Source organism: Vitis riparia, chromosome 8 (assembly GCF_004353265.1).
Source record: "Vitis riparia cultivar Riparia Gloire de Montpellier isolate 1030 chromosome 8, EGFV_Vit.rip_1.0, whole genome shotgun sequence".
In the NCBI taxonomy this organism is placed as follows: Eukaryota; Viridiplantae; Streptophyta; class Magnoliopsida; order Vitales; family Vitaceae; genus Vitis; species Vitis riparia.
The window spans coordinates 14,801,974-14,826,422 of NC_048438.1; the positions used below are offsets into that span (position 1 = coordinate 14,801,974).

Sequence of the window (24,449 nt, forward strand, 5' to 3'; positions counted from 1 at the left end):
GAGCAAAATCTCAGAAAGCAGGCTTTGGAGGAGTATAAAAAGTGGGTGATAATGGAAAAGACCTCTTGGAGGCAAAAGTCTAGAAAGTTATGGCTGAGAGAGAAAGAGACAAAAATACTGGCTTTTTCCACAAAATGGCCAATGCACATAAGAGGGCCAACTTTTTGGTGAAGATCAAGATAAATGGGACTTGGGTAACGGAAGAGCGTGTCATCAACGATGGAGTGGTTCAGGTTTTCCACTCTTTTTTGTCAGAAACAGAGGAGTAGAGGCCCAGGTGTAATGAGTTGCAGGTTGGGGTCCTTGAAGGGGAAGATGCAACAATGCTAAAGGCTCCCTTCTATGAGGAAGAGGTTTTTGGTGCTTTCTCAGACCTCCATGGAGATAAAGCTCCTAGTCCTAATGGTTTCTCAATGGCGTATTGGCAATTCAGTTGGAGTTTTCTGAAGGAGGAAGTTATGGGGTTCTTTAAGGATTTTCATGATCAAGGCAGGTTTGTCAAGAGCATTAAATGCCTTTTTTCTGGTTTTAATTCCTAAGATAGGGGGAGTTGAAGATCTCAAGGACTTTAGGCCTATAAGCTTGGTGGGCAGTTTTTACAAGTTGTTAGCAAAGATGCTAGCTAATAAGCTTAAAAAGGTGATGGGTAAGATAGTTTCCCAGTCCCAAAATGTTTTTATGGAGGGAAGGCAAATCTTGGATGCCTCGTTGATTAATGAGGCTATTGATTCGATGCAGAAAAGTGGGGGTGGTGGCATCCTTTGTAAGCTGGACATTGAGAAGGCGTACGACCATGTAAATTGGAGTTTTCTTATTTGGTTGTTGGAAAGAATGGGTTTTGGAGCTAAGTAGATTAGTTAGATCCAGTGGTGTATTGGTATGTCAGCTTCTCCGTTCTTACTAATGGAACCCCCTCTGGTTTCTTCCTAAGTTCTCGGGGCTTGAGACTGGGGGATCCTTTATCCCCTTACCTTTTCATAATTGTCATGGAGGCTCTCAGTTGCTTGTTGAAGAGAGCGAGGGAGGATTTTTGCCAAGGTGGCGGTTCAGTGGTAGAGGGGGTGCGGGAACGGAGATCTCTCACTTGTTGTTCGCAGATGACACTTTAGTATTCTGTGAGCCTTCTCTTGATTAGGTGTCCTACTTGAATTGGCTTCTTATGTGGTTCGAAGCCATGTCAAGGTTGAAGGTGAATTTGGACAAAAGTGAGATCATTCCAATGGGGAGAGTGAAGAATGTAGAGGATTTGGCTCTTGAGTTTGGTTGCAAGGTTAGCACGTTTCCATCTTCTTACTTGGGTCTTCCTTTCGATGCTCGTTTCAAGGAGGTGGCAATTTGGGACAGGGTTGAGGAAAGGCTGAGGAAGAGACTTTCCATTTGGAAAAGGCAGTATATCTCCAAAAATGGTAGACTGAATTTGATCCAGAGCACTTTGTCCAGTATGTCTATCTACTATATATCCCTATTTTATATGCCAAGGAGTGTGAGGTTGATGAGATTGGAGCGGATCCAAAAGGGTTTTCTTTGGGGTAGTGGGGCCCTAGAGAAGAAAGCCTCATTTAGTAGATTGGTCTATTGTTTGCTCAGATAAACAAAAGGGTGGTTTGGGTGTGAGGAATTTGGCGTTGTTGAATAAGGCTCTCTTATGTAAGTGGAGATGGCGTTTTACGGTGGAGAGGGAGGCTTTGTGAAAGCAAGTTATTTGTGGGAAGTATGGGGAAGAAGAGGGCGGATGGAGGTCATGTGTTGTGAGAGGTAGTTTTGGGGTTGGTCTATGGAAAGCGATTAGGAGAGTTTAGGATGTGATAGGCGACAATATGGTTTATTCTGTGGGGAATGGTAGGAGGGTTAGATTTTGGAAAGACAAGTGATGTGGAGACGATCCTTTGTGTATTTCTTTTCCCTCCTTATTTGCTATATCCTTGGCTAAGGAGGCTTGGGTGAAGGATGTGTGGAGCCATTCTGGAAGGGGAGAGTGGGCTCCTAGGTTCTCTAAGCGACTTAATCATTGGGAATTGGGAAGTGTTCGAGGTGGAGCGATTTCTCTTAAGGCTGCAAGGGAGGAGGGCTTATAGTGATGTGGAAGATCAAGTAGTTTGGACAAAGGCAAAAGACAGAAGTTTTTCTATCAAGTCTCTCTACAAGGCTTTGGAACCGGAAAGATTAGGGGATTTTCCTACAAGAGTTATTTGGAACTCTTTGGTGCCTCCGAGGGTGAGTTTTTTTGCTTGGGAGGACGTGGAAATAGGTCTTAACCTTGGATCGTATTCAGAGGAAAGGATTCCCTTTGGCTAATAGATGTTATTTGTGTCTTTCAAAGGAAACGTCTATTGATCACATCCTCTTGCATTATGAGCTGGCAAGAAGTTTATGGAACTTACTTTTTTCCCTTTTTGGGGTTTCATGGGTGGCCCCTTATTCAGTTAGAGAGGCGTTATTGGGGTGGCTTGGGCCTTGTGTGGAAAAGGAGAGGAAGAAAATGTGATTTTCAGCTCCTTTGTGTCTTTTTTAGATTGTTTGGAAAGAAAGAATCAGTAGGGCTTTTGAAAATAAGGGGCATTCGATTCAAGGGTGTAAATCGTTTTTCCTTTCTAACCTTTGGGCGTGGACTAAGGGGTTTTTTTTTTACTCTGGCCCCCCTTCCTTTGTGGATTTTGTGAATTGGTTAGGCTCTGTTTAAGGGGTTCCTTTTTCTCTCTCTTGTATACTACCTGTATACTTTGGGGCGTGTCCTTGATGTGCCTTTTTCTTTTTAATATATTGTTTTTTATTCATCAAAAAAACATAATCTCATCACTCTTTTATTGAATACTTTTTGTAAATGTTTGGAATCTTAAATTTTTTATTGATTGGATTAGATTTTGAATCATACTTTGCAAAATTGATATGCATCTCAAGTCACGTTTCACTTCATTCAAGCACATGTCTTCTGTTTTTTTTTTTTTTTTTTTTTTCTTTTTGATAGATAAACCCACAGAAAATATATTAGATAAAGGGTGTTTAAAAGGCAACCCAAAGCATACAGGGATGTCTTCTGTTGTACCTTACACCTAAGCTGTAATAAGAGAATTTTGCCCCTTAGGTGCGCCTTGCGCCTTTTAAAACTATGACCACAACCACATTCTAATTACTTAAGCACAACCATTCAATGAAGTCTATCAAGGATGGAGAACCAGTTTGAACACCACCTTGCAGAAACCCTCGAGATGACTAGTATAGGTTACAAACAAGGGAATCCTTAAATGATTGGTCTGAGTACAGCTTTGAAAATTGAACTGGCATGCATACATTACCACCCACAACCACGTTCAAAACTGAACTTTTCTTTTATTCTTTTTCATAGGCAAAAAGAATTCATTATAAGAGCCTAACAAAGGAGGCCTGCACAAGTACACTGGATGTATACAAAGATTTCTTTAATTCTATTTAAAGACACTAGAGAATGTACAAGTGGCTGCCTCACTTCAATGAACAGAAATTTCTTATAAGTTCAACAATTACAAGAAGCTAATTTGTTGGCAATAGTAATGGTGTGTAAAAACACAATAACAACATTGTCATTAGAGCAAGGTTAACACCCTTGTGTCAATTGACATAAGCAATGCAAAATTTAAATAGGTTTGACAAACTTCATTAGACAAGAGGAAACTCTAGGCAGCCTGAAAATATCGGTCGTTCACATCTATCAAGTACCATACCATAGGTGCACAAATCAGATCGTGACCATGACTTTTTTTTTTTTAAAAAAAAAAAAAAGGTGAACAAGGCACCACTATAATATTTTCCTATTCATAATGCTGCCAACTCTCAAATTTTGCAACCATTAAGAAGTTCTTATGTAACAAGGGAGAGAATAATATTTTAACATTAAAATTAATGTAGAAGAGACGTTTTTGCAATTGTCAAATGACATCAAAAAGCTGAACATCAAAAATTAAATTTGAAAAAACAGCTCCTTGGTAGGTTCCAAAAAAAATTCATGTTGTTAGACGAAAACAATAAAATACTGGGAATAAAAATTACAAACAACAGAGTTTGGGCCAGCTTGACCCAGCTCTAACTCAAGGAGATCAGGTGGTAGGTACTCATTTAAGCCCAATGGCATGGGCTGACTTCTTGAAACACAGTGCTGTTAAAAAAAAAAATGGTTGTGCACCATCCCAGGTGGCTGAGGGTTTTGTCAAGTCTGGCAACCAACTGCCAAGAATGGCAAAACCTGAGAATATCATCTGCAGGGTGATCTTTTATTCCATAGCTCCCTATCATAAGATAATTCTAAACAAACACGGTAGGAGAGACAATCACAAATATGGTAGACTGAACCCCACAATGAATTATATTCAGTTTAAATAAACAAAACAAAATTGAACACACAGGACATTTTAATTTATCATTTTCCTACATAACTCCAGAAAGGATGACGAATTAGAAGAGTAATAATAGGTTGTTCCCTCCCTCTTCTCTGTAATGAAGTTGAAAATATTAAGAATCTGGAAATATAAATTAAGCTGTTACTAGAAGATAATTGAGCAACTAGTCAAGTAGTCAAAGAACAACTTCTCAACTTGTTCACAATTTCCAAATCTTTATAGAATTATCACTTTCTTCCTCTTTGTCTCGGAACATCAACTTTTGTCACAACCTCATGGATTTGGAAATTGAGTGTCTTGAAAGACTTAGGTCTTCACTCACCCTAGTGCACTTGTCTCATTTTGTCCTAGATACAGGGACTTGGTCTCTTTCCTCTTCAGGTCTATTCTCGGTAAAATCTTTCTTTTTGGCCTTGTCCAAGTTATCAAATCCAAGTCCTTTCTTTCTAACCAATTTTGTTTGGAAATCAGAAGTCCCATCTAAGGTCACAGCTTTCGCATGGATAGTGGCGCATAAGAAGGTGAGCATCAATGACATGTTACAATTGAGAAGACCTTACAAATCCATTAGCCCTAATTGGTACATCTTATGTATAGGGAATGGAGAATTGACTAATTATCTTTTTTTACATTGCTCAACAACTCTGGGGTTACAGCACAAGTCATTCAACATAACCAAGATGGTTTGGGTTCCAGCCAATAGCATTCGCAATATCTTGCCCATCACTTTAAGAGGATTTGGGAGTTCCACTAGAGGCAAGACCCTTTAGCCAATTGCTTGCCTCACTTTGCCTTGGATTGTGAGGCAAGAGAAATGCTAGGATTGTTTAGGAAAAGTGGAGGATGGTAGAGACTTTGTGGGATCTACGTTACTTTTATTCCTCCTTATGGACTTCTTGTACCACTGTGTTTAAAAGAATTCCTCTCAATGTTATTCAACTTAATTGGCATTTGGTTTATAATTAAAAAGGGGTAGACAACAATGAGAGGAGCTTGTTCGGTCTTGATTTATAGTCATAATTGGACTAATTTTTGTATAGGTTTCCATGTATGGTGGAGGAGTTTGAGTCATATTCTGATTAGATCTTGTATTTTGTGGGGAGGATCTCTCATCCTTCTCTTGATCTATTTATCAATGTACAATATATCTCTGTTTCTGATAAAATAAATAAATAAACTTAGTAGCTTGGAAAACCACTTCACCAATGGCAATCACCTTACAGAGGCTAGAGTTGCTAGAAGTAAAATCTAGAGTAGATTGACACCAAACAATGTTCAAAGAAAATCTAGAATATTCACCACAAGAAGTCATTATATTGGATCAAAGTCTTGCCTTGGGACTTTTCACTATTTCTGGTTTTTTTTTTTTTTTTATGAGTTCAGATCTTTATCACTATCCTAAGCAGCCTCATGAAATGTTATAATGAGGAAACAAGTATAGCACATGATTAAAAATATACAGCTCCACATAATCATGAGAAGCTGCATATTTGTACAGGAATCATAGAAGATAAATACAAATACAATATATTCAAACTGACCCAAAATGACCCAAAACACTCTTTTCGAGATTTAATAGAAATCAAGAAATACAGTAAGCTGAACAAGTTAAGGATCCCAGATTGATGTTACTTCAATGTATAACGGTCTAGAACTGGTAAAAGGAAATAAAAATCAATGCATTACCTGTAATCGACCATCCTCTCCAGCACAAGAACAGAAAATGTCTCCTAAACATCCCATCAGCAAAGCCAGCAGATTCATTTCCTTCACAAGACGTGGAGTTAGAGTTGGCACTGTGAAAATCTGCACGGAAAATGTAGATAGTAGTGGATAATTCTTGAAAACAGCATCACTGCACCCTTTTATGGCTTCATTTACAAGAATTGGGTAATAACTCAGAAATACTTTTGCAAATTCATATTTAAATACAGGTTCCCCCAGCAATTTCAGAAGCAGTTCATGGAGTTTCCTTGTGACTCTTTTACTCAAGAACCTCTCCGCCCTCACCAGACTATCTAATAAACCATCTGATATAAACACCCTTTTTGAAATAAAACTGAGCAAACTTTCACTGTACTGACAGAACTCTGTAAGCATCTCAACCACCACAAATGTTAGCTCATTTGCAACCTTCTTGAATTCCCCAATGCGATCACTCCCTTTATGGTATTCCTGACATACATTTTCTGCAAACAATAGTTTGTTTTTCCAACAAACAAGTAGCGCATCCAGAACAGGTCCTACAGATTTAGCAAACTCCTCTGGCAGGGGCTGTATCTGTTCTGCACCTTTATGCTTTGAACAGAAGCCCTCACGTTTCCATGCAGTCACATCCCCACAATCACAACAGCCACCACCCGTATATATAACAGAATAATCATGGTCCTTGTGGTTTCCATTCTGGAAACAAGGGACACAAATTGCACATGTTGGGTCATGTTCACATGTTCGGCAGCGGTATGCTATATCATTATGGCCCCAAACAGACCCACAAACACCACGTTGACCAGTACTTATTTTGGCGAGTTTATTTAAGGCACTCAGTGGTTCACCATAGAACATCAACCACTGTAACAAACACATACTTTCACGGAATTGTTCTGTCATGGTTGGGCTCACCAAGTCTTCTTTAGAACTTGCTTTACATTCTTTATACGCCTCCACCACTTCCTCGTCAGTGGGTAAGATGGCAGATACCAGCTCTGGTACCCGAAATTTGTTCTCCTTGACATAAGCAACTAAACCAGGCTCAAGCCGCTCAAGATGCTCCTCAGGAACTCCTTGGAGACTAAGCCTCTGGAATAGAATTAAAATGCCTCATGTGAAGATCTACTTCCACAAATAACCCAGAGTTTATCATAAAACAAGACAATTAGACAACGGACTACATAATTCTCAGAACATAAAGATGCAACCATTGTTTAAAAACTGAAATCCAATGCACTGGCCTTTTTAAAAAAACAAGAGACAATTTCTATGCATAATGTTGCAGAGGCCCCTTTTAAGTTTTCTGAGTTAAAAATCCTGTTTTAGCTTCTGCCTGTTTTTGGTGGAAATTTGTTCTAGGGAAAGATTTCCTCATTTCGTAGGTAAACAGAGACTTGTGATTCAAATAAACTAAGAGACCCAACAAACTCATAACAAGCTTCACAATAAAATCTTCATACCAAAAAAGGGGGAAAATAGAGTCCCCTTAGATTAAAAAATTAAAATTAAAAAATCATGCAATTGGATAGGACAGAAAAGCAATGTAAACTGCAAATAGGAGCTGCAGAAAAACCAGTTTATATTTCACAATCTTGAGTTGGACTGCGACAACCATATTCAGAAACCAAATTACGATTTAACACTTGCTGAAACCCCAAAAGAGAACACCAACCCCGCTGTATCAAGGCTAATTCAAGTAGAAGTTTCCCAATCTCATAAAAAAAATAAATTAAAAAAATGGATGATTTTGTAGCGTAAAGGATAAAAGGGAGAATAGAAAGTGAACCTGTACAATACGATAGCGAGGGGGGAGGGAATTGGATTCAGCAGGCGAATCAATGTCCATATCCATGCCGGACAAGTAACAGAGCAGCCAATCGGCGCAACAACAGTACCTGTATCCACAGCTTTCACTCCCCAGGTTTGCACTCTCAGATTTCAGAAACCCTAGTAGATCTTCTTCGACTCCCTCGTCACTTCTAATTAATATCTTTTCCGCTGTCTCCCTACCATCATACAACCTCCCTCTCTCTCTCTCTCTCTCCCTCTCTTTCTCTCCTTGAGGCGGTTCACCTACATTTATAGGTAGGATATATTACTTGCCGCTTCTGTGTCAATGTTTTTATTTTTATTTTTTTAATAATAACAATAATAATAATAATAATAATAATAATTTCAAAGTTTAGTCATTATAATTTATAAATGAATTTTCCATTTTTGATAAACATTAAATGTGTGGTTATATAGAAAGGTGCGTTTTGGTGGGCTGGGCAGAGGCCCACTCCGACTCATCAGGCGGGTCAAACCAAAGACTAAAATGGCTGCGGATGAACCAAGTCCGGAATTTGATCAATGACAGGGCCTTGTCAATGAGAGAGATACTGCATTCTGGGTGATTGTGAAATTACGATCGAGAATTGCATTATGGAAATTGACTACTGGATATCTTGCATTTATTTCAGATAAAAATGGTCACGATGCACCGACATCGAGTTCTACTCTCATGTGCACTTTGTTGCATTGCATTAATTTCTTCTTCTACAACCCTCGCGCATCTTATATTTGTCTTGTTCATTGTAAGTGCATGCATCCATTTAGTTTACAAAAAATAGCGATAATCTTGAATCTTGGAGTAATGGAAGACCCGACCCAAGCCCAACTCAATTCTATATTATTTATATATATCAAATTGTCCCCAGCCAATGTTTTATATTCTAAAACACTGACTATACGTCATCATAAACTTCTCAAAATTCCTACCTTTGCCTACACTTCCCAAAATTCTTAACTTTGACATTAGATTATGATATATTTAGATCAAAATATTCTCCACTGGAAAAAGTAACCCCATATGTTATGTTGGAAATAATAAATATGACCTCGGATCAAAATGGGTATAAAAAGTTTCATAAATATTCTTCTTATTTTGCAAAAATAAAAGGTTATTTTTACAAAATGGGATATCACAACCCTGCGTAAGAACTCTATAGTTCTAAAAAATAATTTTTGATAATAAATTTTTAAAACTATTTTATTATGATGCTTCATATAATAAAATTTTATTTATAAATTAAAATATTTTTAATACTTTTAAATATATTTTAAAAAATAATTTTTATATCTAATATTTTATTTTTAATTATTCTATATGTCCATATAATTATTTTTAAAAATAATCTTAAAAACTAATTTCTCTAAAGGTTTTTTTTAATGAAAAACAAAAAGTTATTATCTAAAACAGTTGCCATATATCTAAATTGAACCGTGTTTCAACTTATATATTTTAAAATCCATTGATGGATCCATGACCGTAAAATAAAATTTCACAATTATGCCTTTATGTCAGTCCTTTGAGAGCAAAGAAAAAACGTTTGGAACGTTATTGCCTCGTTGGCATCTTTCCCTGAAGCACATCTTGGTTATGCATTTGACATTTAATCATTATGATTAACCTTTTTTTAGGATTTAAGCAGTCCTAGGAGAAACTTCACCCATTTTCTAATCATTACGTCCAATACCTAAAGTCGGAGGACATTGCCATCCTATTTTGTATGGAAAAAAAATTCATACATTCAGATAACAAAAAAGTTTCATTTACATAGAAATTTCAGTCGCTGCACCTTAGAATGAAGCCTATTTCCAAGTTCGAAAGAATTTGTTTCCAATTCTGAACACTTCACTGTTTACTGCAGTAGAAACACTCTTAAAAAAGACTAGCATACCGCAGCTCGAGGTTTCCACATAACCCAAATGACCCTAGAAATTCCTTTTTAACATTGGGCCCAATGGATGAAGCTTGCACCTGCTTTTTCTGGAAAAAGTCGGGGGCAGGGACTATAAAACATATTTGTGGAAACATGAATTTTGTCAACGAAATGTTTTGTGTTTCAAATGGATGGGTTTTTCTATTGGACTTTGAGGTTGAAAAAAGGAAAGCAGATACTATGGAAGATGCAAAAATTACACAGGCTAGAACTAGAACTTCAGTACTCTAGAAAGATCAGGTTCTTCACATCCCTCCATTCGAAGCTGCAGCAGTTCATTCACCTCCATGTTATTTTTTCATGTAGCAGCTCTGAAATAACATCCAAAACAGGCTACTAAATGATAAATACAAGCATTCCAACACTACAAAATCCATAGCTTTCCCAATACTAGTATTTGCCAGTTCTGGTAATAACCTTGTTCACCCATGGATTATATAACCAGCATACCGACCCTTCCACCAACTCCAAAGCGGCAGGTCAAGAGGGTTGCCATAAAAAATTGGGGCGTAATTATCATCATGCTAAGAGGAGAGTGGAAAATTAGAACAGGACTAGATAATGCTACCCCAACATTCAGTCAGTCCAGGGGATAGTGACTATTACTCGACAACTATAATAGATTATCAGGGGAGAATGAACAAGTAACAAAGAGAAAGACGGAGCAAAATGTAAAAGAAACAAGAGCAGCTGATCCAAACTAAGAGGATAGATTTGATGTGCTAACTGTAGACAACACACCTTCCTCACCGGCCATTTGGCTCGGCAAGCCTGGGTCTGCATCCCATCTGCTCAATAAATTTCGTAAGGCGCAAGTGCTTTGCACTCCACTGCTCAGCCAACTTCTGCTCCTTGGATTCTGCATCCCTCCTCAGTCCTGCTAACTGTTCCCTGTATTCAGCCTCAATCCTATCCAGTGTAGCCTTCTGTTCTTCCCTAAGAGCCTTCACCTTTGATTCTATCTCTTCCATTTTTTCCCTCCTTCGGCATGCTTTCTCCGATTCCAGTTGCTGCTCAACCCTTCTTAACCTCCAGGCTGCCTCCTTCTTATGTGCTGCCCAAGCTCGGTGCCCTTCTTCCAACTCCCTGCAGCACTCCACTAGCTCTGAAATCAGTAAGTTCTCTCCAGACGTGGGGACTGCCCCATGGGGTGGCAAGTTGCCCAAAACAAGCGGGGTGGCGTCTGGCCCTCTCTCTGGCTGCAGCCATGGAATTGTGGGTGAGGTTGCAACTGTTGAGGGACAGAGACTTAAGGTCACAGAAGGGGAGGGTGGCCTAACAGTGGAGGTGCAGTTGGAATTGGAAAGCCAAGGAGGAAGTAGAGTTGGTGGGGGAGGAGCAGGTGGATCAGGATGAAGAAAGTTTCCATTAGAAGTAGCCATCAGAAATGCTGGGGCAGGACGCTCTTTCACTAACTTCTCTGCAAAAGTCTCTAGAATCCGATCGTACTTGCCCTCCTCAATGGGGTCCACAACCTTGTTGTTCTCTTTCTGCTCTCTCTGCTGCTTCTCTTTGAACACTTCCCACCACTTCCCCAATCTCTTAGCAGTACGTCCAGGGACTTCAGCTGCAATTTTCTTCCATTTGTTGCCGTGTTTGGCCTGAAGACGAATTACAAGACGTTGCTCCTCTTCAGTGAGGGATCCTTTCTTGATTCCAGGTCTGAGGTAATTCTTCCACCTTTCTAGGCAAGATTTGGCATCCCTATCAAGGGGCGTGTTCATACGCTGTGACACAAGGTTCCATTCCCTCGGGCCATATTGTCTCACATAAGCACGTAATAGAGCGTCCTCTTCAGCCCTCCAACGCTGCCTCTCCTTCATTTCCAGATGCAAATGCCACTGCCCATTGCCTCAATTTCAAACTCTTCATAATGTATCTGAAAATTTTACAAGGGAGTAAGATATTAATCTGCTCAAATTGTGAAAAGTTAATATTGTTAAATATAAATTATCCAAAGGGTTGACACTTTACTAGCATGGAAACGAAACACATAAAGCAGTGGAAAATATCAAATGGCAGGGGAAGCTTAAATGGTAATGATAAAGCTAAAACCCAACTAAACTGCACCGAAAAATGAACATCTTTTCAAGAATAAGGTAAAAGACAACTAAAACTCAAAAACCTTCAGCAGCAGCATCTCGTGTTACCCTAGCCCAACCAGCCTCAAAATCATCTTTTCATATATAGACACAAATTAAAAAAAAAAAACTGTCTTATCAGGAGGAATACGTTGGGGTTACAGATTATTCTTGTAATAGAGGAATTCGGACAGTTTTAAGCAATTCTATAGATTTCTAGTCATTTCAATATTTCCTCCAGCATAACTAACACTGAACAAGCAAAAAAAAAGTCAGGTGATCACCTACTGTACCACAAGTGAGGTGGTACCCAAGTATGACAAGGAATAGGGGATTTAACAACTCAACTGCTAAGTTTGATTGGATTTTATCAAATGCTATCAATAAATTCGGTATAGACTAAAGAAGGGACTCTGATTTTAAAGTCAGCAAAATTCATTACCCACAAGAGAAAATGTCACTTCTTTAGTTTTAACTGACAATCCAATACCACTACTATTGAATCCGCATCAAAAACCAGTAAAGCAAAATTAGAGTGCACAAAATGGTTTAAAGTATAAAACAACCAACAAATCAAAATTAAAGTGCATACAACGGTTTTAAATATAAACTTGCCATGATACAGGCACTATAAGTCAGAAACTAGGACAATTGGGTACTATTTACGATATACGCAGCCTGTTACAGGAAAAACACTGCACATAAAAATATTTTTTTTTTTTTTTTTTGAAAAAAAAAAGGCCCGAAAATAAGAAACCAACATAGAGCAGACATTTAATGGCTGAATAAGACACTACAGTTAGATTGTGCTATGCACCAGTAAGCGGTGCATTAGCAATCAATAGGATGCTCCCGAATTGGGTGACAACAATACACATTACTAACAACAAGACATCATCTAGCACTCAGAAATTTTGTATGTATTAGATCTGTACCAACTCAACCTGGCCATTAGACCCATGGAGACTGACCAAAGTGCCCACCAGAAACTCCAATAGCATGTTTAAAGCAAAACTTGATACATAAACGGGCAATTTTTTCTCCAAGAGCAAGATTCAATAACCATTATTTCAGTTTTATTAGTTTCAGCATCTGTTGAATTAAAATGGGGATATATTTTTACAAAAGTTGATCATTTTTGCACTCTTAGGTTGCCGACAGAACAGGGAAAACAAAAACAAAAACAAAAGAAAATTTTTGAGGCCTATATTTTCTGCTTCTTGAACTCAACTCAACTGAACCACAAAGTATAACAAATCTTAGTGAACCGAGTTTCGCTTTCACAGTTGCTATACTAAGGACTAAGGAGACATAGCTTCAAAGCGTCAATTTATTTTCTTTTTCAGCTACCAATCGAAGCATCAGGACAACAAGACCGATGAATGAAACCGCAGTAAGGCCAAAACAAAATCTAAAAAAATCGTAGATTGCAAAATTAAAGTCTTCAGTGACACATTGTTCAGTATGCAAAATCGAAATCAGTGCAAAACCAATTGAAAAAGAAGTACGAACCGAAGATCAGAGAGAGAGGGCTAGACGGCGGAGGTTCTTCTTCGACGCATCTCCTGCTTCAGTAGGCTGAAACCAAAGGGAATCAGAATCAAAAGGACAATGGGTGAAGAATGAAACCCTAGAGCGAGAGGGAGAGAAGGGAGAAGCTAGTTAGAGAGAGGAGGGGAAATGTGAGAGCTTCAAAAAGAAGAAAAGAATGGAGATTAGACTAGAGAGAGGGAGGTGACAGGGGCGAAAAAGGAGGGCACGCGAATGGGAGGAGAAAAGGCAGGTCGAGATTCAAGGTCCGTGATGACGTATTTTAGGGAATGTGCTATCGTAAGCTCCCCCCCTTCTGCTTCCAGCCCGCAAGCCCTTTTACCGAGTGTGGGAAAGAAAGAGGGAGAGAGAAACCGCACCAGCAGAATGGCAGCACAGGAAGAGAGAGGAGGAGGAGGAGAGACAGGGAGAGTGTCTTTACATTAATGGGAAATGGCGTACGCTCGATTTCAGCGCTTAAAATGCGCCACCTTCCGTCATTTCGCGGTTTCAGTTGGCCCTTTTACTCTCTCAGAGTATCGCGGGCGTGAGTAAATATACACTCGACTAACTCCGTTGCTTGGAACATCTACAATCAAAATGGCTGTGACTTTGGGCAAACGACGGTCGAATCTCGTCCACGAGTGAATCCGAAATACAACCGTTCAAAGTTTGATTGTTTGGATGTAGGTGTGGGCGCGTCATTTAAGCGCTTTTATTTGATGCCGCCGGGGTAATGAGATGAGTCCTGCACGTGGCGGTACTGGGTTAGCCAGTTCTGAGTCTTCTGACAAAGTAGAGACCACCGTGGTCCCCTAGACCTCTTCGCATTGGAGTTAAAATGTTGAGGTACATGGACCACCACAATCACATACAAGTTTAAATTAAATTACTTTTTAAATTCTCGGATAAAATTAATTTGGTCACAATCTAAAAGTTCATTTTCAAAATCAAAGCCGGCCAACTTTCGAAAGATTCAAATAATTGGAGCTTTTCTGGAAAGGTTAGACAAATGATCATACGGGCAATTTGATTACGGTTTACAAAGCCAACAAATATAAAGGTATAATTTAAATTATTTTATAATAATTTACTAGATGCCGCAAAACAGAGGGAGGCATGGGCTGATGGGAAGAAGTGGATGAAAAGATATGGTGGGTGACTGTGACTGGTGACTGGTGACTGGTGGGGTGTTTTAGAAATGAGAAGCAGTTTGGTCAACCGGCGAAATTGAGGCGTCCATTAGCATAAACCTTGAAAGTTGAAACTTTGATCGACTGGGCAAAATGATATATCACTGCGCTTTTCCTCTTTCTCCAACTTTTTTGTATTATTAAGAAAAGGAAAGGGAATTGAGCCAAAACTCCCTCTACAACTGTGTCGACGTGACTAGAGAGAGAAGTGGAGATCACATAGATGGTATGGCAGAGCAGTGCAGTACAGTGCAGTGTGCAATTTTCTTTCTGGGAATGGGAAGTATCTAACCGTCCGTTATAAAAAGTTGTTTGGACTGTGTCGATCATATGCTTAGCTGCTCTTCCGTCTATGCGACTCATACCGTAGTCACCTCACCTGGAGTAGTGCTCAATAGGACGTGAGAATTATAAGTGGGCCCACGGGGTGGGTGTGAAAGGGATCTTCTAGGGCCGGTGATGATTAGGAGGGGCGGTTCCCGAGAGGCAAGGATCGCCACGTGGATGTGGACCCAGTTTAGGACTGCCATGGGAGGGATGGGGGGGACTGTAGTCCGGGTTTCGCGGCACAATGAGACGAGTCCGATAGAGACGTTTCCTTCTGATGCCTGTCTCAGATTGTCAGCGATACGTTACGTCGGTTTTTCCTTTCCTCTCTTTTTTGCCTTTTTTTCTTTTACTACCTCTTATTTTGGTGGGCCCTCTCTTTAATTCTAGGCTCCAAAAGTACAGCAAAACCCCCCATCAGTCCACTCCCACTTGAACGACTTCTCTCTCCTGTACCCGTACACACCCTCCTATTTGCTTATTATTTACTTTATCAGGTTCCTTAATGTGCTTTCCTTTGTGAGCCCCATCTATCCTTTTAGTATAAACCGTAAATAATAAAAGAGGAAAAAAAAAAAGAGGGGGAAGGCGATAATGAAATAGAGAGGGGAGGGTAAGGGTATTCAGGGGTAAATAAGTTGGTACGGAGAACTGACAGACAATGAGGAAGGGGAGAAGGGCATCTTTGGAATGTGGGAAAACTGATTTGACATATCGAACATATTGTAAAATTGAGGGAGATCCGCCCTAATCTCCAGTGTGACCCCACTTCTGAAAAAGCAAAGGTGTTGTGGGTAGGGAAGGGAGGGGAATTGCAGGCACACTGTTTTCCTCCACCTCATTATTTAACGCCAATAGATGGTTGGGAAATGGCAAATAATAAATAAAAAAAGAGTGGAGGGCGTCGAAGCAGCGCGAGTAAAGGCATGGGCTGTAGAATTATGATTTGGTTTCCTTTAGGCTTTTAGGTTTGGGGTGGGGGAGTCATTATTTTGAACAGGAAAAGACAGTACGACGAAAGGCTGCAGATCTTATTGGGATCGGTGAGAGAAATGTGGGGAGTGGGTTTGAGCTTGAGGGAAGGTGCGGTGGTGGGGGTGGAAATCGAAATCAAAAACCCCACACCGCCTTCTCCATTCTCCACCAGCCTCTCTTGTCTCAGTCTGACCTTGTTCGCCCAAAAGGAAACCTCTTTCCTAAAATTCCTTCCTTGTTAACGCAACTGGATTTCCCCTGCCTCCTCAAAGTATCAACTTCACCTCCATTTGGATTCACAACGTCACCCTTTTTTTTTCTTTTCTCTTTTTTTAAAAAAACGCTTTAAAGATATTTTCAGCTGGTTTGATTTAAAAATGGTTTTTTATTTTTCAAAATAACAACTATTTTAAACTTTTAAGTTTTATCATTATTTATCGATTATTTTCTATAAAAACTTAATAAAGTGGAATTTTAAAAAATAAGTAGAATTTATTTTCATATGTTGTCAAAAACTTAACCAAAACAAAGTATGAAAATAATAATAATTTTAAATATAAAAACTAAATAAAATAAAATACAACCATTTTATTCCATTCAGAATTTTCAAATATGACTTGTCTTTTAATTACACTATTCTTATCAAAAAATTAATTTCTTTTTAATTTTTCATTAATCATAGATTTAATTTACTAATTTTAAAAAATAATTTAAACTACATAACTAATTCAATTTAGTATTATAAATTAAAAAATCATTAAAAAATTCATGATTAAATATATATATCCATAAAAAAATGACTTATTTACATTTTAAAAAAATCTCTTTGTTTTTAACTCATTTAAATAAACTATTGTTTTTAATTAAAATCAATTTTTATTTTTAATAATATTTTAATTAAATTTAATTGATATTAATTAATTGAATTTAATTTTTTTCTATGGTATCAAAATAGAATAACTAATTTTAAAATGACCAAAATTTATTCATTTAAATATCTTTTTTCCTGATAAGTGTTTTTAAAAAATTATTGACTAATTCTATTATTTTTAGAAAATGTCAAAAAAATAAAAATTTATTATTTAACTTTAAAATAATATTTAAAAAAATAAAATAAATAGAGTGCATGTCTAACTTGCTTTCCCACTCATTTTTCTTGCACTTATTTTATTTATTTATTTATTTTTATATCCATATTATCGAAATGTTTATGTTTCCAAATTCCAAACACGAAAACTATTTAAATAAAATTTGAAATCTTTATATTCAATATACCATTTAAGATAAATTATAAAGAGCATGAATATTTTCACTTGCATTCCTATTTAATCCCTTGTGTAGTGATTATTAATTTTCATTCAAATAAATGTTAATTTTGTAATAACATATTCAATCATGTAAAGGCTTTTGTTTTTGTATATTTTAATACTTAAAAAAAAACATAAAAATTGAGGAAGAAGGGAAATGAAAAAAAGAAAAAGGGAGAGGAAAAAAAAAACATTATGTTTTCGAGAAGGTAAGGGTGGGGTTCAAGATGAAGGTATTTTAGATATTATATATATATAATTTTAAAAACGGGTAAATTATATTGTTTGGTGTTTAAGTTAAATACATTTTAGTAGATATTTAATAAATTAGTTTAATAACTTAAAATGATTTAATAATTTAATTTAAGTCATTCAATAAATTATATATTATTATTGAAATAATTCAATGATATGATTTGAAGTAAAAAATGAAGTTTAAGTAATAAGTAATAATAATTAATTTATTATTAAGTTCGCATATTCATTTTATTTTTTTATTATAAGTTGCCTTGATAATTTATATAATTTATTTTGATACTTCATGATTTATATTGTTACTTGTTACCCTTTACCCATATTATAATTTACGGTGATAAATATATCAATCTAATAATTTATAATAAATTTTAAATTAATTTTATTAACACAATTTTTATCCTTAAAGTAATAATTAAATAATAAATTTAAAATAAATGAATAAAGTATAATTTAATTTATAATCAACTTAAATCATTAATCAATAAGTATTCAATTTTATTAAATGTTTATTTATTTTAAAAGTGGATAAAAACGACAAATAAAAAGAAAAGATAAGGTGTTTGATAAAATTTAAAATTAACAATGGTTAAACCAAACCTTGACTAAAGTAACCTTTTAAAAAAGTTACTTAAATGATGTTCGTTTTTTTTTTTTTTTTTTTTTTTTTTTTCTGCTGAAAGCAATTGTTTTTAAAATTTAGGTTGTTTGTTTTTTTACTTTTTCATAACTTATTATAAATTTTTTATTAAATAGAAAAAGACAAAATATATAATTTTTTTTTAAATAGAAAAAATAATATATTGGTTTTTCTTTATTATTTAATACTTAATAGAAATAAAATATTAAAAAAACAAATAACTTAATATTTTATTAAGCATTAAGGTTCTATTTAAAATTAAATAAAAAAACAACCACGTGTAAACATATATTGAATGAAAGTGTTTAAAATTTTGTTATGAAATAATCGAAGATGTAAATTGAAAGCTACAATGGGTGAGAAGGTACTGGATCTGCTTCGGACCTGGGCCTAACAATGTGACGCTCAATTGGGCCCTTCTGTACATTGCAAAACCCATATGGGCTTAGTCATGAGAAAGTGTTACGTGAAAGGGACAAACGCCCGGTGGAGACCATCCCAACACCACAAACCCGGGATTGGAAACCATAAGCTACTGGCCACATGGACAAAATCCTAACACCACAAATATCCTTTCGGGGAATTTTTTAATTTTTTTTATATAAGATTGTTTAATGAAACTTCCTTTATTAGTAAAATTATTCTTCTGAGATCGTGAATTATTCTAATCAAAACAAGAGTCACACCTTTTAAATGGCGCCTAAATATTCCCATTACCGTTGCCAACATTCTCTTTCTTTTCTTTTTAAATCTTCTTGCACGTTGGATTATTGTTTTAAAAAACCAGCTAAAATAAGTAGGACTGTGGAGGAAAATAGAAGGTGGGGGGTGCTGGAATTGAAAGAGAAGTAGAGGAAAAAGTGACACACGGTAACAGTGGGGAAGGGTGTGCCGAGACCATTTCAACGGCCAAGAAACACAGCAACCAAAATTGACACCCTCAGACACGAGGCACACTGAGTTGGGTTGTTGAAGCTTATCCCGTTAAACATTTAATTCAACCAAAAATAACACCAAACTTTCAATACACACACCCCAACACCACCCCACCCCACCCCCCAAAAAAAAAAAAAAAAAAAAAAACAAGAAGGAAGCTGGAAAAGCAAGTCAACGCTCAACAAAGTCCTTCTCTTGTACCCCTTCTCGCAATCTTCAACAAGATCATCCAAAATATCAATACCCCCAATCATCCATACTAAAGTTGCAGTTGCCAGGTAATCTGATTTTCAATTTGTTTTTGTTTTTTTAATTAAAATATTTAAAATTTATGCCTGAGTTGGTTTTCCCGGCAAGTTGTGGATTGACACCCGGTTCTTTTACGCAGGAAAGAAAGGTAGGATTCTCTTTTTGATACCAGATCTGGGTTGTTCTCTCGAAGAACCTTGTTGGGTTGTGTCGAGGTTTTGTCATTCTGGAGTTCTCTGAATCTGAAAGCTTAGGATTTTGTGGGCTGTTGAGGGAGATGGGGGCTTGCTGCAGCAATCGAATCAAGGCTGAGAGTCCAGTTCATACAGGTTCTTTTCCTTATTTATTTGTTAATTTAATGTTCATTAATGGTTAAATTTAATTTTCCGATAATCTTCTATCTTCAGAGCTTAGCTGGATTTCATTTTGATTTGGCATTTTTTTTGGGCTTTTTAGATATAAGATGATCATCTTCCCTGTTTGGAGTTTTATGGCTGCCCTTGTGAGTTTGAGCACAATTTTTTGGAACCGAACTTTTATTGGTAGTTTTGATTACTTGCAAGACAGTATACCTCTGGTAGATATTATTGCCTTTTTGTACCAATTCAGGCATTTTTTTCTGTCCTATTGTAATTTGATTTGGTGAAATTTACCTTTTGAGGTTCTGGGTTCTTAGGAAAACTTCTGTAAATCCGAAGAAAGGTTTTGTGGGATATTTTATGCAATATCCCCTCAAATGTTAGCTAAACAGTAACTTTTATGAGCATTGATGTGATATTGCAATAGTATATTTGTTTGGAAATATAATTGGATCATTTTGAGGTTGTAGACATTTTGTATTTGAATTGAGCTTAGTTATGAACCATTGGAAGTCCTCCAAACCAAAGATATTCAAATTAATTAGAAATGTCCTGGATTGGTTTGTGTAGGGGCGAGCTCGAAAAATGTCAGCAAAGATGAGAATGATCTGAGTAGGTCAAGTAGCAAGTTCTCATCCACTTCCATTCCCCAAACTCCACGTACTGAGGGTGAGATATTGCAGGCCTCCAATTTAAAGAGCTTCGGTTTCAGTGAGCTCAGAACAGCGACTAGAAACTTCCGTCCTGATAGTGTATTAGGAGAAGGTGGTTTTGGTTCTGTTTTTAAGGGGTGGATTGACGAGAATTCACTCATGGCTACAAGACCTGGGGCAGGCATGGTGGTTGCTGTGAAGAGGCTTAACCAAGAAGGGTTTCAGGGTCACAGGGAATGGTTGGTCAGTATATAATTTGACATCCTTTGAAATTCTATTCCATCTGGGTGTTTCATTCATTTTCCTGCTTTGAGATATTGTATGTTTAATCCTTGTAGATCACAATTGCAAATCTCTCTGTAGAGTAGGTGGAGTTGCGCTTACAATAATATCTTATGAAGTGGGTATTTTTATTTGACATTTAATATTGCCTTCCAATGGTTGAACTAGTGTGGGCAGCTAATAAAGTTGATGTTGCATATGCTGTTTATAACTTTGTTTGTAAATTGTTAGTATTGGCAAACTTACTACTTCTAGAGGGCAATAGGGCCTACATCATTTTTTGAGGAGCAGATGGTTAATTCCTATTGTATGTTTTGACATACAGGCAGAAATAAACTATCTCGGGCAGTTGCAGCATCCTAATCTTGTGAAATTAATTGGTTACTGTTTAGAAGATGAGCACCGGCTTTTGGTATATGAGTTCATGCCCAAGGGTAGCATGGAGAATCATTTATTCAGGAGTGAGTTCCTATACTCTTTTATTGGTTACTATTTTGAATTTTGAAATTGGAAGGGAAGCATTTTACAATCCTCATTCTCATCAGCTCTATTTTGTAACTGAGGCATTGTTTACTGTCGAATCAGGAGGATCTTATTTCCAGCCGCTTTCTTGGAGTGTTCGAATGGAAGTTGCCATTGGTGCTGCAAGGGGGCTTGCCTTTCTTCACAATGCTGAAACACAAGTCATCTATCGGGACTTCAAGACTTCTAATATACTGCTTGACTCGGTATTTACCTCCTGCAGCCTATTTTGATTATCTGTAGTATGGTCAAATTTGATGAGCTTTAAATTTCATGCAAACTTATTGGTTATCCCACTCCCTTCTTACTTAAAATCCACAGAACTACAATGCAAAACTTTCTGATTTTGGGTTGGCCAGGGATGGGCCAACTGGAGATAAGAGCCATGTCTCGACCAGAGTTATGGGGACCTATGGATATGCTGCTCCGGAGTACCTATCTACAGGTATTGTCACCACATGCTTTCCTCACAAAAACCCTTGATCTAAATGAATCTGTTAGGCAGCAACTTAATGGCTTTTTCTTCTTCATTTCTTTCATATGAACCAAATATGGTAATCTTAGCATATTGGTAATGCTAATTGTACATTTAATGATGCCTAACACTATACCAAAACTGCATTATTACGGTTAAGTTTATCTGAGCGTAGTCATCTTCATGGTAGAAATCAGGACTTTTGATTGGCTATCAACCATTATCAGAAGTTTGTATAGACCTTTAACTGACCATACCTCTTATTCCTATATTAAAGTTTTCCATGAAAAGCGGAAAAAGGAAATGGTCACCAAACTCACAATTCTATTCATTCTGGGTTCATGACCATGGTGATCTCTAGTAAATTGTTTAAAACTTGCTGATGGGTCTTCTCATGACCATGGGGAGACAAAACATCAGCTCTCATCATCGCATGTTATCTTTGTTTGGTTAATTATCAAATGTCATTGCTTGAAAAGAGAGCCGGTAAAAAGAAAAAAAGAAAAGGTGATTCATCAAATGTATTATTATTTATTGATTTGTATCTTACAAAAGGGTAGTATCAGATTCTAATCTTTCGCTGTATCTTTTGGTGAAGGTCATCTAACAACCAAGAGTGATGTATATAGTTTTGGAGTAGTTCTTCTAGAAATGTTATCTGGTCGCCGAGCAGTAGACAAGAATAGGCCATCTGGAGAACACAACCTGGTGGAGTGGGCAAAACCTTACCTGACTAGCAAGCGTAAAATTTTTCGTGTTATTGATACCCGTCTTGAAGGTCAATACTCGCTAGATCGGGCCCAAAAGGCAGCTATGCTTGCACTTCAATGCCTATTAACAGAGCCCAGGGCCAGACCAAACATGGATGGGGTGGTAACAGCCTTGGAACAGATTTGCGAACCAAAAGACAAGTTGAGAAGTACTACAAAAGAGCAGCATTCGAATCATCAGAGCCGACCCAATGATCGACCTAGATATCACAGAAGAAGTGCGGATGCAAGTTCTTATCCCAAGCCTTCTGTTGCCATACTTTAGACTTAGAAGTGAAATTTTATTTATTTATTTATGTTGCAGTAACTTCTTTTTCTGATCTGAATGATTCTCAGCACCAGCCGAACAGGGTTTCTGCAGCTGGGACATGCATGTAGTATACTTATGTTAGTTTGAGCATTGTATAGTTGGGGTTTTGGCTAATGTATTTAAAATCAACCTTCTCAGTTTCTGGGGTTTGTGGAGAGCTTATAATGGACGGCAAGAGTTTGGGAAATGATGATTATGCCCATTTTCCCCACTTCTGTCAATCTTTAGATTTTTTTCATTCATGAACTCAAATGCATATGAGTAGGTTCACCGTTCACAGAAAGGCTCCTCATGATACTATTTTCCTTGGAAATCAAACGTGAGAGTATAAAATTCTCTAATTTTCCCAACTGCTTAAACCTTGCCCTGCCATCGTCTGCATTTGCGTCATCTTGCCCTTCCATTCTCTGTACTTAGGCCCTCTTTTTAGTATAATTCTGTTGTCTCTTAGAAACATCCTGCTGTTTTGCCCATTCAGCCTTAAGGGTAAAGAGCCACCCTCATCTTCAAAATTCAAAACCAGAAATTAATTTCCAATGCTTAAGGTTGGGAAGAAAAGGAATTGAGCCTAACAAGATTCAACGTGACAAAGCTTCTGGCCTGTCTAGGAATTTAGAGAGAGAATTCAAAGATAATTAAGAAAGGATATGCCAAATTCAAGATCTAAATTAGCCAATGGAGTTGGAGTAATGTAAGGTTAGACATTAATTTTTACTTGTGAGAAATTACAAGGACGGGTTATTTTACTACCATATCATCTTGTTAACAGGAATTCACAATATTTCAACAAACACTAAATTTTTCTATCATTTCTTTGTGCAAAATTAAATAGGTAATAATAACTAGCAGCAATAAATGAATAAACTCATACAACAAAAAAATAAATCAAACATCATAATTTTTATGTGAAAAACCCCCCAAGGGAAAAATAAGGGGACTTTGTCCAATTCAAATTTTCATTATCAACAATAATGGGTTACACCTGTCTTCTCTAAAATAATCTCCGGAGGGCTACTAAATACATCAAGAGCACATGTAGCTTGGATTATATAATCTCTTTTGGCAAAAGAAACAAAGAAAAATTGGAGAAAGTATACCCCAAAAACGCTTTTACTGTTCACGGATAGTAACATTAGTTCCCGAGTTCAAAATCTGATCTCCACCGTTCAGATTGTAGCTACTCGAGTTTCAAACCTCTCCTCCATATTTGAACTCAATCGGACCATAGATGAAGCTGCATCGGGTTGTTGATGAAATCTGAGCAGATGCATTTTTTTCCTTATCTCTTCTTTCTCTGTTTTAACGTAACTGACTTGGCCTCCAAGCATTTGGGGCCGTCAATTACGAGGGAGCCCAACAATTATCATATGCATGATGGAACATTTCTTCTCTTGGAAGTTTCTAGATGAGTTGACAGACATCAAGGTTGCACCAGTCAATAGCATTTTAAGCATTAAGTATGGCATTCTTACCGTCAATATCTTAAACCTTGATCATGAATATCAAAACGTGTTTATATAATTTTTTTTAAATGGATATGAAGGCTAATAAATTGAGAATCACCTCTTATATTGTTTTTATTTCTTCATACGAAATTATATGACTGTTTCCTGAATTGCTACCATGACTTCCAAAAAAGGGGATTTCGTGTCAAATTATCCTACAATTTCCGTCTCATTGAGACAGCCAACGCAGAGTTGCCCATTGCGTAGACGACTTTTGCCGTGGGAACGTTTTTACA

At 37.1% G+C, this 24,449-nt stretch overlaps 3 protein-coding genes across 8 annotated transcripts in view; 1 reads left to right on the forward strand and 2 right to left on the reverse strand.

The window, feature by feature from the left end:
• LOC117920143 (E3 ubiquitin-protein ligase PRT6) overlaps positions 1-8,134 on the reverse strand; it is a 42,360-nt gene extending 34,226 nt beyond the window's left edge. For 4 of the 5 annotated variants that reach the window (XM_034837510.1, XM_034837508.1, XM_034837509.1 and 1 more), the window contains exons 1-2: positions 7,867-8,134; positions 6,057-7,169 (exon numbers count right to left, since the gene is read on the reverse strand). In XM_034837510.1, the coding sequence (XP_034693401.1) occupies positions 6,057-7,169; positions 7,867-7,932 (1,179 nt within the window). In that variant the 5' untranslated portion in view covers positions 7,933-8,134. The remainder of the gene's footprint in view (positions 1-6,056; positions 7,170-7,866) is intronic. The other variant, XM_034837511.1, reaches the window with a different exon arrangement.
• Positions 8,135-10,185: 2,051 nt separating this feature from the next.
• On the reverse strand, positions 10,186-14,008 carry LOC117920730 (transcription factor AS1). The gene is made up of 2 exons (XM_034838328.1): positions 13,438-14,008; positions 10,186-11,723 (listed from the first exon to the last, which is right to left on the reverse strand). The coding sequence occupies exon 2, from the start codon at positions 11,665-11,667 to the stop codon at positions 10,591-10,593; it is 1,077 nt and encodes a 358-aa protein (XP_034694219.1). The 5' UTR covers positions 11,668-11,723; positions 13,438-14,008; the 3' UTR covers positions 10,186-10,590.
• A 4,985-nt stretch (positions 14,009-18,993) lies between these two features.
• On the forward strand, positions 18,994-22,895 carry LOC117920821 (receptor-like cytoplasmic kinase 176). Of its 2 annotated transcripts, XM_034838466.1 has the most exons (7): positions 18,994-19,366; positions 19,477-19,666; positions 20,267-20,592; positions 20,957-21,092; positions 21,217-21,359; positions 21,475-21,598; positions 22,227-22,895. In XM_034838466.1, the coding sequence occupies exons 2-7, from the start codon at positions 19,615-19,617 to the stop codon at positions 22,661-22,663; spliced, it is 1,218 nt and encodes a 405-aa protein (XP_034694357.1). In that variant the 5' UTR covers positions 18,994-19,366; positions 19,477-19,614; the 3' UTR covers positions 22,664-22,895. The 2 variants fall into 2 exon arrangements, with proteins under 2 accessions (XP_034694357.1, XP_034694358.1); XM_034838467.1 differs by lacking the exons at positions 18,994-19,366; positions 19,477-19,666 and adding an exon at positions 20,688-20,749 and having other exon boundaries at positions 20,500-20,592.
• Positions 22,896-24,449: the final 1,554 nt, after the last annotated feature.